We start from the raw sequence: 13,574 nt of genomic DNA on the forward strand, positions 1-13,574 counted from the left end.
ATCTATCTATCATCTATATATCATCACCTATCCATCACCTGTCTATCTATCTATCTCGCATTTATCTATCAATCTAACCTAATCGAATCTAGCTATCATTTATCTACTTACCTATTTATCATCTGTCTGCCTATCTAATCTATATATCCATCTAATTTAAACTAATCTATCTACTGTCTATTTCCCTTTCATCCCATGTCTGGAAGGAAACTCAAGCTCAATACATGAGTTACTTTTCAAAGCGTCAAGTGTCCACCCTCTCAGTGCATTTGCACAGAAAGAATGTAATTGGTTTGGGCAACACGATGAGGTTTGGGTTTAAAGTGGGTCAAAAACAAATGCCCAGCGAATAACCCACTTCCTCCCTGAAACCCAGTTCTGGCTCTGCCACGATCCCTGTGGCCAGAGCACGGCAATTCAGCAGAGAAGTTCAGACACTGCAGAAGCAAGAGCTGTCTGACCCTTCGCATTCCTGACGATGGCGGAGGACTTTCTTCATCTCCCACTGACGGCGTTTGCTCTGTTTGAACATCCGAACTGCCACCAGCCTGGGGCTTCCCTGGTGGTCCAGTGGTAAAGACTCCACCTTCCAATGCAAGGGACGTGGGTTCGATCCCTGGTCGGGGAACTAAGATCCCACATGCCATGGGACAACTAAGCCCTCACGCCACAACTACTGAGCTTGCGTGCCTCAACTAGAGAGCCCGCGTGCCGCAACAAAGGATCCCACGCACCTCAACGGAGAGTCCGCGCGCCACAACTAAGAGCCGACGCAGCTGGAAAAAATAAGGAAAATAAATATTAAAAAAAAATTTTTAAACCAAAGAACTGCCACCAGCCCTGTGAGAACGTGCCTGTGACATCACCAGAAAAGCCCATCAGAAGGTGGACGAAGGCGCTTCTTGCTGCTACGGAACCACCCTGTCCCGTCCCCGCGCCCAGCCCCGCGCACGAGGCACCAACTACCACTCCCGCCGAACCCGCACAGGCTCTGCATCCCCTCCATCCGGCGAAAGCCCGCGGATCGGTGCCTCTCTGTCCTTGAAGAGCCCGGCCGAGGTCAATGCTGAGGATTAGGAGCTAATGACATTCTTCAGATTCCGGAGCCAGACAGTAATGCAGCTTTAATGCCGTGCGTGGCTGTGATTTCCTGAAATTTGCTGGTACGTAACCCCTGGGGCACGAACGAGAGCCCTTAAAATAACCCGAGTTATGTGCTGCCAACACAAGCCTGTGCTCAGCTGTCCCCACGAGGAAATGCCTTTCCCGAGGCTCCTGGGGGGACACGGCACACGGCCAGAGCAGCTGAGCGTGTGGCCTCTTCAACCTTGGGGGCAGTGACCAGAGACAGACTCGTTTGAACGGTGTGTCATGAGACGCCACCCTGTGCTGTTTAAGACGGTCATGAGGACTTCTGCCCACACCTAGGCACCAGGCTGACAGGCTGTGTTCAGTTTCCGATGTCTCCCACCCTGTGGGTTCCTCAAGGTGGCAGATGACTGCAAAGTGGGGGGTTTAAAACCACAGACCTCCATCCTCCCCAAGTCCTGGAGACCAGACGTCTGAGGTCAAGGTGTCCCAGGGCCGCGCTCCCTCCGGAGGCTCCAGGGGAGGGTCCTTCCCGCCTCTTCCAGCTTCTGGGGGCTCCAGGCGTCCCTGGGCTTGTGGCCGCCTCCCTCCCATCTCTGCCTCTGTCTTCTCGGGGCTTCTCCTCTGTGTCTCTCCTCTTCTGTCTCTTAGAAGGACCCTGTCATTGGAATGTAGGGCTACCCTCATCCAGGAGGACCTCATCTCAGATCCTCCACTTCATCACATCTGCAGAGACCCTGTTTCTAAATAAGGCCTCATTCCCATATTTTGGAGGTCAGGGCATGCACATATCTTTTTGGGGCCACCGTTCAGCCCATAACCACGGTCTGTGCCCGGTGGGGGCAGGGCAGGGTCTGTGTGGGTGTTTGAAAGTGAGCAGGGCTCACGTGACCCCAGCGAGGGGCCCGCACTGCATCCCCAGCCCTCGTTGAGAGGTTCCAGAATGGTTCTGAGTGCCTTTCCCATGTCAGCTCATCTAAGGTGTGTCAGAATCTGCCAGGTGAGGGCTGTGATGAAGGCAACATTGCCAAGGAGGCAACTGAGGATCAGAGTGGTTGAGTCAAAGCTCTGGCCCCCGAGGAAACCTCAGTGACGCAGCGAATGACAAGCATTTTCCCTTGAAACAGGCAGGCTTTCGTAGCATTACGATTGGTAGCAGGCACAAAGCAGAAACCACCCAAGTGTCCGTGGATGGATGGATGGATGGATGGGTGGATGGGTGGACGGACGGATGGATGGATGGATGGATGGATGGGTGGATGGATGGATGGATGGATGGGTGGATGGGTGGATGGATGGATGGGTGGATGGATGGATGGATGGATGGATGGATGGGTGGATGGGTGGACGGATGGATGGATGGATGGGTGGATGGATGGGTGGGTGGATGGATGGATGGATGGATGGATGGATGGGTGGATGGATGGGTGGATGGGTGGGTGGATGGATGGATGGATGGACGGATGGATGGGTGGGTGGATGGATGGATGGACGGATGGATGGATGGATGGGTGGATGGGTGGATGGATGGAGAGATGGATGGATGGATGGACGGATGGATACACAGCATGGGGTCTACCCACACAGTGGAATATGACTCAGCCGTGAAAAGGAGTGAAGCCCTGACACAGGCTATAATGCAGTTGGACCTTGAACACAGGATGCTCAGTGAGAAGGACACAGTGTGTGATTCCATTGATAGGAAACGTCCAGAACAGGCCAATCCACAGACAGAAAGTGGGCTCATGGTTACCAGGGGCTGGGGGAGGGGGATGGGCAGTGACAGCTCATGGGGACGGGGACTCCTTCGGGGGCCGAGACGAAGACAGAGGTGGTGGTTGTACAACCCTGTGACTGTGCTAAAAGCCACCGACTTGCCCACTTTCAAATGGTGAATTTTATGTTATTTCACCTGAAGAAATTAAAAACGAAGTTTTATAAAACGGAACAGTTGTGTGCAGGCATGTGACATTCTGGGTCATAGACAAAAGGAAGGGGTTCCGGTTCTGCCAGGTGACCATCTGGAGACCACCTGGTTCCCCCAGCAGCGGGGCTGGGGGGGGAGGCCAGGGGCTAGACAGAGCCTCCTACAGCAGGGCGCCTGCTCAGCCCCTCTCCCTGCTCTACAACCCCTGAGTCACGTCCAGGAGATCAGTGTGACGGGTGGGGCGGGGCCACCTGGATTCCCACCTGTGCCCAGGTGAGGAGGGGCTGGCAAAGCGGTGACCTGAGAGAAAAAAAGTGGGTGTAGCTGGGGTCACTGGGGCCATCCAAGGATGGGGCCCACATCCAGGTCATGCCTGAGAGCAGACCAGGGGATGGCTCAGTCACAGAGATCACCTAGGGGGATGGCGAGGTCACAGAGGTCTCAGAGGTCACCCAGAGGATGGTGAGGTCACAGAGGTCATAGAGGTCACCTAGGTGATGGTGAGGTCACAGAGGTCACCTAGGATGACATCTATGTCCAGGGCACTGTGAGGTCACGTCTGTGACAAATCAGGGATGGTGGGGTCTCAGAGGTCGCCCTGGGGATGGTTTTGGGGTCATGGAGGTCACTCAGACATCTCAGTCCCCTATGCCCTGCTGGTCCAGCCCCATGTCTGGGCATCTAATGATCGGCTTCACCGTCCAGTCCACACAAGGGCGGTGCTGAGCCCCTTTTTGTATCTGGGACCCTGTGGAAATCGCACGTGTCTCAAGGGGACTTTGACGGGAAGGCAGAGTCTTCCTCCCCTAAATACTTTCCGGAAAGACATGTCCCCACCCTAAGGCCCCCAAGTCTCCCTCTACAACGTCCGTGCCTTGGTGACCAAGGAAGAAACAAACTAAACACCCAGCGTTCGCAGCATAAATAGGAGATGGAAAACACAATTCCCCATGCGCTCCTTGTGGGCACGTTTCACTGGACCACGGTGACTGTCTCCACTCCCCACCAAAGCAGGCTGAGTGACAGGGCCACCTGAGGCAGCGAGGAACATTCCGGTGTGTGCTTTCCCGGAGCAGTTAAAGCGCAGGGCCCAGCAGCCTACGACGTGGGCTGCTCCCCCCAGGCTCCAAATCTCTTCATTTTCAGCCTGATTTCTGCACCCCGACGCACCTCTAGGCCCGAGAACCCCAGTCCTGCCTCTGGTGTTGGGGTGGGCCAGGGCTCGACCTTCCAGGCTGTCCATCCTGTGAACTCCCGTGCCCGTCTCTAACGAGGCGTTTCCAATTCTCTGCAGCCCCCGCAGACTCATCTTCTCCTTTGAATCCTTCGGAAACGCGTCAAGGTCTGGCGAGACCCACAGCTTCTGTTCATTTCCCGAGAGGACATGTGTCCTACTCCGCGAACGCGGTGGCAGGCGGCTGCCGCCTCGCCCAGCCCAGCGGATGCATTTCCATGTGCTCTCGTACATTAAGACCTGATTTGTGGCCTACCATTTTCTCCCCTGCGACAGAGCTGTTATTGGTACAGTAATAGGAGGACGCGGGGTCTCGCGGTGTAATGTGCGTTTTTGCACTTTGCGGGGATATTCAATCGACTTCATTATTTCCAGCGCTCCCACCGTGCATTCTCCCATTTGATTACCTGCCCCAGAAGCATTTCCACATGCCATCCATCACCCTGACCCGTGCATAGTGCTGCATATTCAGATTAAATTGGAGCTTTTTCCCCATGAATAAGGAATTTGATTCTATTCTATCATACACATCGTCTCCAGGGACAGGAAATTGAGTTGAAGGTGGCGGAAGGCAAGTCAGAAAATTTTATTACCCAAGTACGAGATTCTTTTCCTTATCATCAAAACCTTGAAATGGCGCCGTGGGGAACTGGGGCGTCAGGGAGAGAATTCAGTTAGACGTGAAAGTGGAAAAGGAGCATTTTTCAACGGACCTTTTATGTTGCCAAACAAGTGGCAGTGAGAGGGCCCAGGACAAAGAGGTGCTGGTCCGGGTCTCCTTCCGACGGGTCAGGATGCAGGCCCCAGAAGTTATAGGGGAGGGAGAAGCAACCTCTGTGCTCTCTTGTGAGACGGGGTGCCAGCCATTCCTGGCTTCTGCTTCTTTTTCCTCTCCTCCGACCTGAGACACGCAAAATTGACACAGTGTACTTATTAGAGTTTCACAGAGCGTCTCGGACAATGGGGATGGATTAAAGCTCAGATTCCTGGACTTTCCCTCCAGGACCACCTCATTTTCACAAGGACCCAGAGTGTGAATGTCCCGGAGCTGCTGTAACACATCACCCAAAAATGGGGGCCTGAAAACCAAGGGGATTCGTCTTCCCCCAGTCCTGGACAGGGCCGCGCTCCCTCCGGAGGCTCCAGGGGAGGCTCCTTCCCGCCTCTTCCAGCTTCTGGGGGCTCCAGGCGTCCCTGGGCGCATGGCCGCCTCCCTTTCGTCTCTGCCTCTGTCTTCATGTGGCTTCTCCTCTGTGTCTGGGTCTCTCCTCCTCTGTCTCTTAGAAGGACCCTGTCATTGGATGTAGCGCCACCCTCCTCCAGGAGGACCTCGTCTCAGACCCTTCACTTCATCACACCTGCAGAGACCCCGTTTCCTAATGAGGTCCCGTTCACAGGTTCTGGGGTCAAGATGAGGACATAACTTTTGGGGGCCCCCGTTGAATCCCTTACACCGGGGTGATGAGGGAATTGTCCTCTCTGTCAGAACAGTGTTTCCCTTTTCAGAGGCCACACGAGGCTTGGGATGACTTTGCCGGGTTTTCGTTCTCCAGACTTCTCCGGCCACTTGTCAACTGGCTTCACACGCCTCCGTCAATTACACACGGCTGGCTAATCAGACGTACGTCACCAGGCGGTTTTAAGGCAGAACGAGAAGCCGCGCTCACCTTGGTGCTGAGCCTGCTTGGAAGCCTCAAATATTCAGGGGACGGTAGAGGAAGCACTCCACCACATCGAGTCTTCCGGCTCCTGACCTGGGGTCCGTCTCTTGGCTGTTTCTCGTTTTTTCTCTACCTGCATGCTTTCTTTTCTTTTTTCTTTTTTTAAAATTAAGGTGAAATTCACATGATATAAAAATAAGCATTTAAACTGGACAACTCAGTGACATTAAGTCCATTCACAATATTGTGCAACCACCACTTCTGTCTGGTTCCAGAACATTCTATCACGCCAAAAGGAGACTCCGTCCCCATGAGCTGCCACTCTCCGTCCCCCTCCACCAGCCCCTGGCAACCACTGATCTGCCTTTTGTCTCCATGGATTTGCCCGTTCTGGACATCTCACATAAAAGGAATCACACAGTATGTGCCCAGACATTGCACTCACTCAACAGACTTTATTTTGTTGTTGTTTTGTTTGTTTGCTTGTTGTTGGCCATGGCGCATGGCTTGCTGGATCTTAGTTCCCCAACCAGGGATCGAACCCGAAACCCCTGCAGTGGAAGCACGGAGTCCTAACCACTGGACCGCCAGGGAAGTCCCCAACAGACTTTAAATGGATGCTTAAAATAAGCTCAAAGAGCTAAATGAGACCAAGAGAATTTCAATAAAGAGACAGAAATTATAACGAGGAAGCAAGAAGAAGCAGTCTTTTCTCTGCTTCTGAGTTCTTTGCTGCTTTTTGGACAGGTGAGGTTTCCAGGCAATAGTCATGGCTACCGCTCATGATGTCTCATGTTCCCAAGACACCTCCCCAGCCCACCCTTTCACCTGTTACGGGCTGAACCGTGTCGTTGAAATTCCTATGTTGAAGTCTTGACCCCCACGACCTCAGAATGGGGCTGCATTTGGAGATGTGGTCTTTAAAGACGTGATTAAGGTAAAATGAAGTCTCTAGGGTGGGTCCTGATCCCATAGGACTTCTGTCCTTATAAGAAGAGGAGATCAGGACACAGACACGCACAGAGGGACGAACCCGTGAGGACACAGGGAGGAGACGGCCATCTACACGCCCAGGAGAAAGGCCTCAGGAGGGATCAGCTGGCAGAAGCCCCTCACGGCAGACCCTCAAACAATGGTTCTAGCTTCAATTCTTGTGTGTTCTTTCCACGCAGCCTGCTCTCCACTATTAATCATCCTTAACAACTCTGCTTAAATAGCGCTCCCCTGACCGCCTGCAAGCCTATCCTGCCTCCCCACGTTCACTTTTCTATCATCCTTCTGCATCATACCGTATAATTGAACGTTGAATTATCTAATTAAATAATTTCCCTCTTCCACCCCATTCCGCTACCGGATTTCGGAGATCGTGAGTTGTTTTATTTATCTATGTCCTCAGGCGTGTCGCACACACTCAGACGACCCAATACTAACCCGTTTAATTATGCTGCGTCCCAGCATAACAAATAAATTGTTAGTAAGTTAAAAGACAAGGGACTGATAGAGGCGGGCGAGCTGATGTCATGAAGTTACAGCGGATCACAACCATTACAGCTGATAGCTGGACAAATACAACAAAAAATGGGGCAGAGTCGAAGGTCATTTAGAGGATGGGGTCCTGGGCCAGCATTTAGAACTGGGATGTTGAATCAAGACCATCAGTGGATGTCCGGAAAGTTTCATTATAAATAGTACAAAACCATGCACATACACAGCTTCTGTAAAACTATTTCTTGTGGATAAAAGGGCAGATTATATGCACACTCTGCATTTTTTCTTAGTTTTTATTGGAGTATAGTTGATTTACAATGTTGTGTTAGTTGCAGGTGTACAGAAAAGTGAATCAGTTTTATATATATATATATATATATATATATATACTTTTTTTTTCATATTCTTTTCCCATATAGGCCATGACAGAGTATTGAGTAGAGTTCCCTGTGCTATAGAGTAGGTTCTTATTAGTTATCTATTTGATGTAGTGTGTGTATGTCAGTCCCAGTCTCCCAATTTATCCCTCCCCCCTCCAATCTTTAAAATTTTTTTTTTTTATTTTTAGCATTTGAGATTTTTCAGTTCTCTTTAGTTTGGTTAGAACTGCTATGAATTTGTTTCATTTTTCCTCTTCTGTTCAATATTCTTATTCTTTGAAAGCTTATCAAAAATAGGTGCTAACAAAAAATTTTTTTTAAATTATCAGGTCCATATCGCATTTTACCTAAAATGCTACTATTTATATAGGAAACATTCAATGGATTTTCCCCTCCCTTTTGTCCTGGCTGCAGGAAAACCTTAGCACATAAGGAATGCTGAAAAAATGTTCAAAGGCCATTTGATCCCTGGTTCTGTGTTGGAAACCTTTCCCCGAAACCACTTTGCTTTCAATGGAGGGAAACTCGGGGGCACTGGGTCCGGGATTTGTCTGAGTCCCATAAGTTAGAGGGTGCAGGGGTGAGTGAGGTTCACAGGAAGGAAATGGTTCCTCGACAATCAGGGAATGTGCAGTATTCCCGTAACGGGATGCGTCTGCCGGGGCTGACCCCCAGAAGTGCTGGGATGCACCAGCCACTTCCTCTACTTTCACATTGTCTAAAAGGAAGTCTTAACCAACAAGAAACCAAGGCTGAAAACGAAAGCAGTCGGGAATAAAGCAAAGCAAATAAAGACAAGGAATGGAAAAGACAGAGATGGAAAAGACACGCCAGTCAGAAAGGAGCCTCCACACTGTACTTGATGGAACTCCCCATTAAGTACTTTGAGAGGAAGTCACTTGAAATCAAACACATGCACCCTCGTGGCTGTTCAGGAGTCCGTTTTCAGCAGGAAGACAAAGACCAAAAAAAAAAAAAGAAAGAAAGAAAGAGAGGGAGGGAGGGAGGAAGAGGGAAGGAGAGAAAGAAAGGAAGGAGGGAAGAAAGAAGAAACTCAGGTGTAACAGCCGTGGCAAATTTCAACTTGATCACTCCGACCCCTAGCTGCACAGGACACGTATATTTGGAGCTCAGGGTCAGCCCAGGACCAGTGAGACTGACCACATAGGACACTCTGTCCAGGGCGTCTTCACGCCTCACGCCTGAGTGTGCAATCAACCACCTGACCCGGGCTCTGGTGACAGGCAGGTGTGACTCAAGAGCCACAGGATGTTCTGAGCGCCTGCCTTTCCGAGCAGCTCCACCTGGGGCTGAAGCTGGGGCGTCCCACCGGCTTTGAGTTGATGGCCACAGAAGGGACCTGGGCTCCCGTGGACTGCCCTCCCTCCCACTCCCCTGGATAAGCTCCGCCCTCCCACATGGGGAGCATGCTCAGTGAGTGCATGCCCTCCCACAGGGGGCCCTCTGGGCTCTTCCTCTCCACGTGCACGCTCTCTGCCCACCCCACCCCCCACACCGTCCTGAGACCTCCGCCACCTCTGGAAGGCGGATGCAGCCAGCAGCGCTTCCATTCATGCCATCAGCAGAGTCCTGCCTCTGTTCAGGGGTGGGTGGTGCACATCCCAGGCCCCTCCGGCCTCTGCCCCGCCGACCTCGGGCCACACAGCACCTCTCTGTCCCCTGCGGCAGGATCCACCGCACAGACTGAAGGAGGTTCTGTTTCCTTCCAGGAGTTTGTTGCTGTCCCGTTGGCAGACGCACAGACCTTTCCTTAGGCCCCGCCGAGCCCCGGGGTATAAAGCCGTCTTGTGCAGGGTCTCAAAAAGACCATTTCCCCCTCAAAACCACGTGGATGAATGGCAGCTCGTTTACAGACCCCGAGTGAAAAGCACATTTGTTCTCGGACAAGATGTCTGTATGTGATAAACTGAGAGACGTGTATTAATATTTACTTCTCGCCAGAAGTGACAGCCTGCGCACACAAGCGTTAGCTTCCCAATGAGCAGAAATAACCGCACAGAATTCCTGCGTTATGGCCCTGTCCTGACCCAGGATACTGGGATTTTTATCTTCAAGCCATATCAGTAAACAAAGGATATTGCATCCATCAAGCCCTCAGCCACTGCAGGCACCCTGGACTGTGTACCCTGGGGGGACTCAGAATGGCGAAAAGCAGGATACTGGTCCCAGACAGCTACGGTACATATCAAGAGTGACTTCCTATCTTTAGCATCTTCCCATCCAAAGCAAAGTGCTAAATTCATTAACTTGAGATGTCTGTTTTTCTTTCATTAACAATAAACTTATCTTATTTTTTGTTGCAAAAAAGGCCTCTGTACCCTGGCTCCTCCCTGACCTCTTGGAAGAAGTCCCTCAGAGCCATCTGAGAGGCTACCTCCCTGGCTTAAGTCCCCGGAATAAAACATAATTATCAACTCTTAGGCTGTGCATTTTTCTTCAGTCAACAAACACAAACGAAGCTTGAAATCATTGTAGGCACAAAATAAAACCATAGTTTAAGAGTTATTGGGCTTCCCTGGTGGCGCAGTGGTTGAGAGTCCGCCTGCCGATGCAGGGGACACGGGTTCGTGCCCCGGTCCGGGAAGATCCCACATGCCGCGGAGCGGCTGGGCTCGTGAGCCATGGCCGCTGAGCCTGCGCGTCCGGAGCCGCAACGGGAGAGGCCACAACAGTGAGAGGCCCGCGTACTACACACACACAAAAAAGAGTTATTTAGTGAGTCTAACTATATATATACTCCTGGGAAATAGGAGAGCCCAGCTCATAAGACCTCAAAATTACCTCCTAAAAGAGAGCAAACCCAAGTGAAAACTCATAAAATAATGTTAAGAGAAAAAAAAAAAAACTTAGAAAGGAAAAAAAAATCAAGGCATTAAAAAAAAGAGGTGCATGTGTGCTGTGTGGATGATTTATCGACACTATTAAAAGGATAAACTGAAATAAGCTAGTCATGGGGCCAAAGTCATTTAAGTAATTACTTCCACTTCCATCAAAATACATTTATTATTTTTGCAATTACAAAAGCGGTTCATTCTGAGCCTGAAAGGTCAGCTTTAAAGCAGCTGCGCGCCTCCAATCCGTCACTATCATTTAACAAATTTAACGTAACCGCGGCCATTGCGGTCTGAAGGTGCCCGTTTTATCTAAAAACTACATTTCCCCGCAATCGCCGCGACGTCCACCTCCTGCTCGCTCCCGCAGCGCGCGTGCTCGCTCCCGCGGTCGGCGGGCACGCAATGCGCATGCTCCTCCCCTGTACCACGCCGCACGCACTGCTCATGCTCGACCGACAGGCCTCCCGAGCGCCGCCACTACAGGCATGCATTGCGCATGCCCAACCGACCGGCCAACTAACCCCGCCCATCCCAGCGAGATCCCACCGCGCATGCTTACACTTCCACGGACATAACGGCATGTCGCTGGTGCGGGCCGCACCCCAAGAAAGCCTAAAAACTGAAAGATATGAGGTGGGGTGCCCGCCATCCCCCGCCCCCGTCCCCACTCCAGCTCCTGAGCGCCCTCCAGCTCACCGAAGCGCTCCGGCTCAGCCGCAGTTGGAGTCGTGGGCGCCGACGGGCGGCGCCGTGATGACGCCACGCGTCACGGTGACGCACGACATAGGCGACCTTCTTTGGGAGCGCAGCCGGCGCGCTCGTTTTGAAGCTTCCCTGAGCTGGGCGGGACCCGCCGCGGTCTGGCCTTCCGCCTCCGCCGGGCCCCCGAGTCCGCGCAGACCCTGGGCGGGGCGCCGCCATACTCTTGACCCATGACCCCTGGCCCGCGACGCCCGCCGGGCCGTACTCCACACCAGGCACCGAGCGCGCCACGCCCGCCGGGCCGTTTCCTCCTCACCGGACCCCGGGCCCTCCACTCCCTCCGCGCCGCTGCCTTCTCACCGGGCCCCGGGCCCGTGACGCCCGCCGGGCCGGCCGCCTTCACTCGGGACCACGGGTCCGGGACCCCCGTGGGGCTCGTCCTCTGTGGCGGCCGTCGCCTACTACGCAGAGGTCCATTCAGGCCGGACTTCGGTCCCGACTCCAGGCACCTGTGCAGGAGGAAGGGGTCCCCTTGGAAGGAGCGTCCGAGCCCCGGAGATGCCGCCCGGCAAAGTCCTGCAGCCCGTCCTGAAGATGAAGGTGGACGAGCTCTTCCTGTGCTGGCTCAGCGAGTCCAGCACGCAGGCAATGCTTCAAGACTGCTTGCAGAGGATCAAGATGCCCGGGAGCCCCGAGGGGGTCGGGGGAGACACAGGACAGCCCGGGCCCCCGTTCGCAGCCCCGGCCCTCGCCTGCAGGCCGCTCGGGTTGGATAGCCCAGGGGTGCCCAGCCCGTCCACCGCGCTCCCTCTGGGAGCCGCCTCTAGTGCCCGGAGTGGACCACCTGTTCGAGGGCCTCGTCGATCCACAGGGACGAGAGTAGTAAGTTACTCTTCTCTCTCCTAACGCCTGCGGAGGTAACTCGGGTCGCCTACCGACGTGTAGCTGAGGGTGGTCGAAGATGCTGGAGGAATGTCAGGCGTGAAAGCGCTTGCACGTATAGTCTCTTCCCCCTGCCAAGAAAGTCTCGCACACAGAAAAATGTTGTCTTTGACAGATTCCCAAGTTGGTCGTCTTTCTGGAGTTTGTTTCCGGTTGGTTTTAGTTATCCATGGCTCAGCTTCTATTCTGCCTAGTTTCTGAACCTAGAGGTTTTATGCCTCATTTATCTACAATAAGGACAGCTGGACAGCAGTATATTTAATTTTTTTTAAAAAGGTGCTTTTTGATATTTAATACTGTGTCGGTTAAAAGTAATAAAGCGTCTCCAGGTGTTATGGGAAAACGTATGGTTGGTGCATATCATACCCCTAGCATACGCTTAAGCCTGAAGGAGTGTGACCGTTCCATTGGGACTTGCTGTTAACATTTAAGTTTTTTCGGTTGAGCCCGCACCCATCCCATCAACAGCACTGAGCATATCAGGAGGAGGGACTTCCCCCATCACTTAGTCTACTGGTTTCCCAGCCACGAAGGGGAGAGTGAGAGGTGGATGTCAGTCCAGAAAGAACTCGTCTGGTTCCAAGTGATTGGAGGGTGGCTGACGTGTTCTCACGGATCAAGGATATTTTCCAGAAAGTGAGCCTCCAAGGAGGATGGGAGGTAGACCCAGAGGCAGCTTGGGAGACCCTGTAGAAATGCCCCGAAGGAGGCTTATCTGGATCTGCAGGAACGTGTGTCCTGGGACCCATTCCTGAGTCTGACCGTCTGCAGTGCCCCCACTGACCTGCAGGACCACAGTGCTCCAGAAGGCCTGCCTGAGCCCCCACTGAACTGAGGAGGTGGGTACGTGAGGAGGGCCAGGGCTCAGCAAGACCCCTCTAGCAGTGACAGCCCCCCGCCCGTTCCCCCCAGGCACTCTTCCTCCCTGGGATCCCTCAGGCCTTCTGTGGGGAGCTCCCCACTTTGTCACTAAGTGTGCTCCGGTGACACAGCCTGGCGGACACCGCTGGAAGATGAATTCTTGTGTTTCGTGACCCCATGACTTGGTGTGAGTCCCTTTAGGTCTGGAAATGTCTACGAAAGGTCAGCTCGTGCAAGGAGGGTGACTTGGATGCATGTGAAGAGAATGTGTTTCTGCGCAGCAGTTAGGAAGTCACAGACCAGTGGAGGTTAAATTCCGTGGGTATTCACAGCGGGGAGAGGCCATTCCTCTCCGTCTGAAGGGATCGGGCGTGGAGGAAGTGAGCTGTGGGACTAGGGGGTGCCCTGAATTCGGGGAGGGCGCCTGGGGCAGGG

General features: G+C 53.0%; 1 protein-coding gene and 1 long non-coding RNA gene across 2 annotated transcripts in view; both read left to right on the plus strand.

The window, feature by feature from the left end:
- Window positions 1-307: 307 nt before the first annotated feature.
- On the plus strand, window positions 308-6,127 carry LOC136793411 (uncharacterized). The gene is made up of 2 exons (XR_010838637.1): window positions 308-1,163; window positions 5,804-6,127. It is a non-coding gene; the product is annotated as an uncharacterized lncRNA (long non-coding RNA).
- A 5,050-nt stretch (window positions 6,128-11,177) lies between these two features.
- PPP2R3B (protein phosphatase 2 regulatory subunit B''beta) overlaps window positions 11,178-13,574 on the plus strand; it is a 59,102-nt gene continuing 56,705 nt past the window's right edge. Inside the window, exon 1 of the mRNA XM_059050499.2 lies at window positions 11,178-12,218. Coding sequence (XP_058906482.1) covers window positions 11,895-12,218 — 324 coding nt within the window. The 5' untranslated portion in view covers window positions 11,178-11,894. The remainder of the gene's footprint in view (window positions 12,219-13,574) is intronic.

Source organism: Kogia breviceps, chromosome X (assembly GCF_026419965.1).
Source record: "Kogia breviceps isolate mKogBre1 chromosome X, mKogBre1 haplotype 1, whole genome shotgun sequence".
Lineage (NCBI taxonomy): Eukaryota > Metazoa > Chordata > Mammalia > Artiodactyla > Physeteridae > Kogia > Kogia breviceps.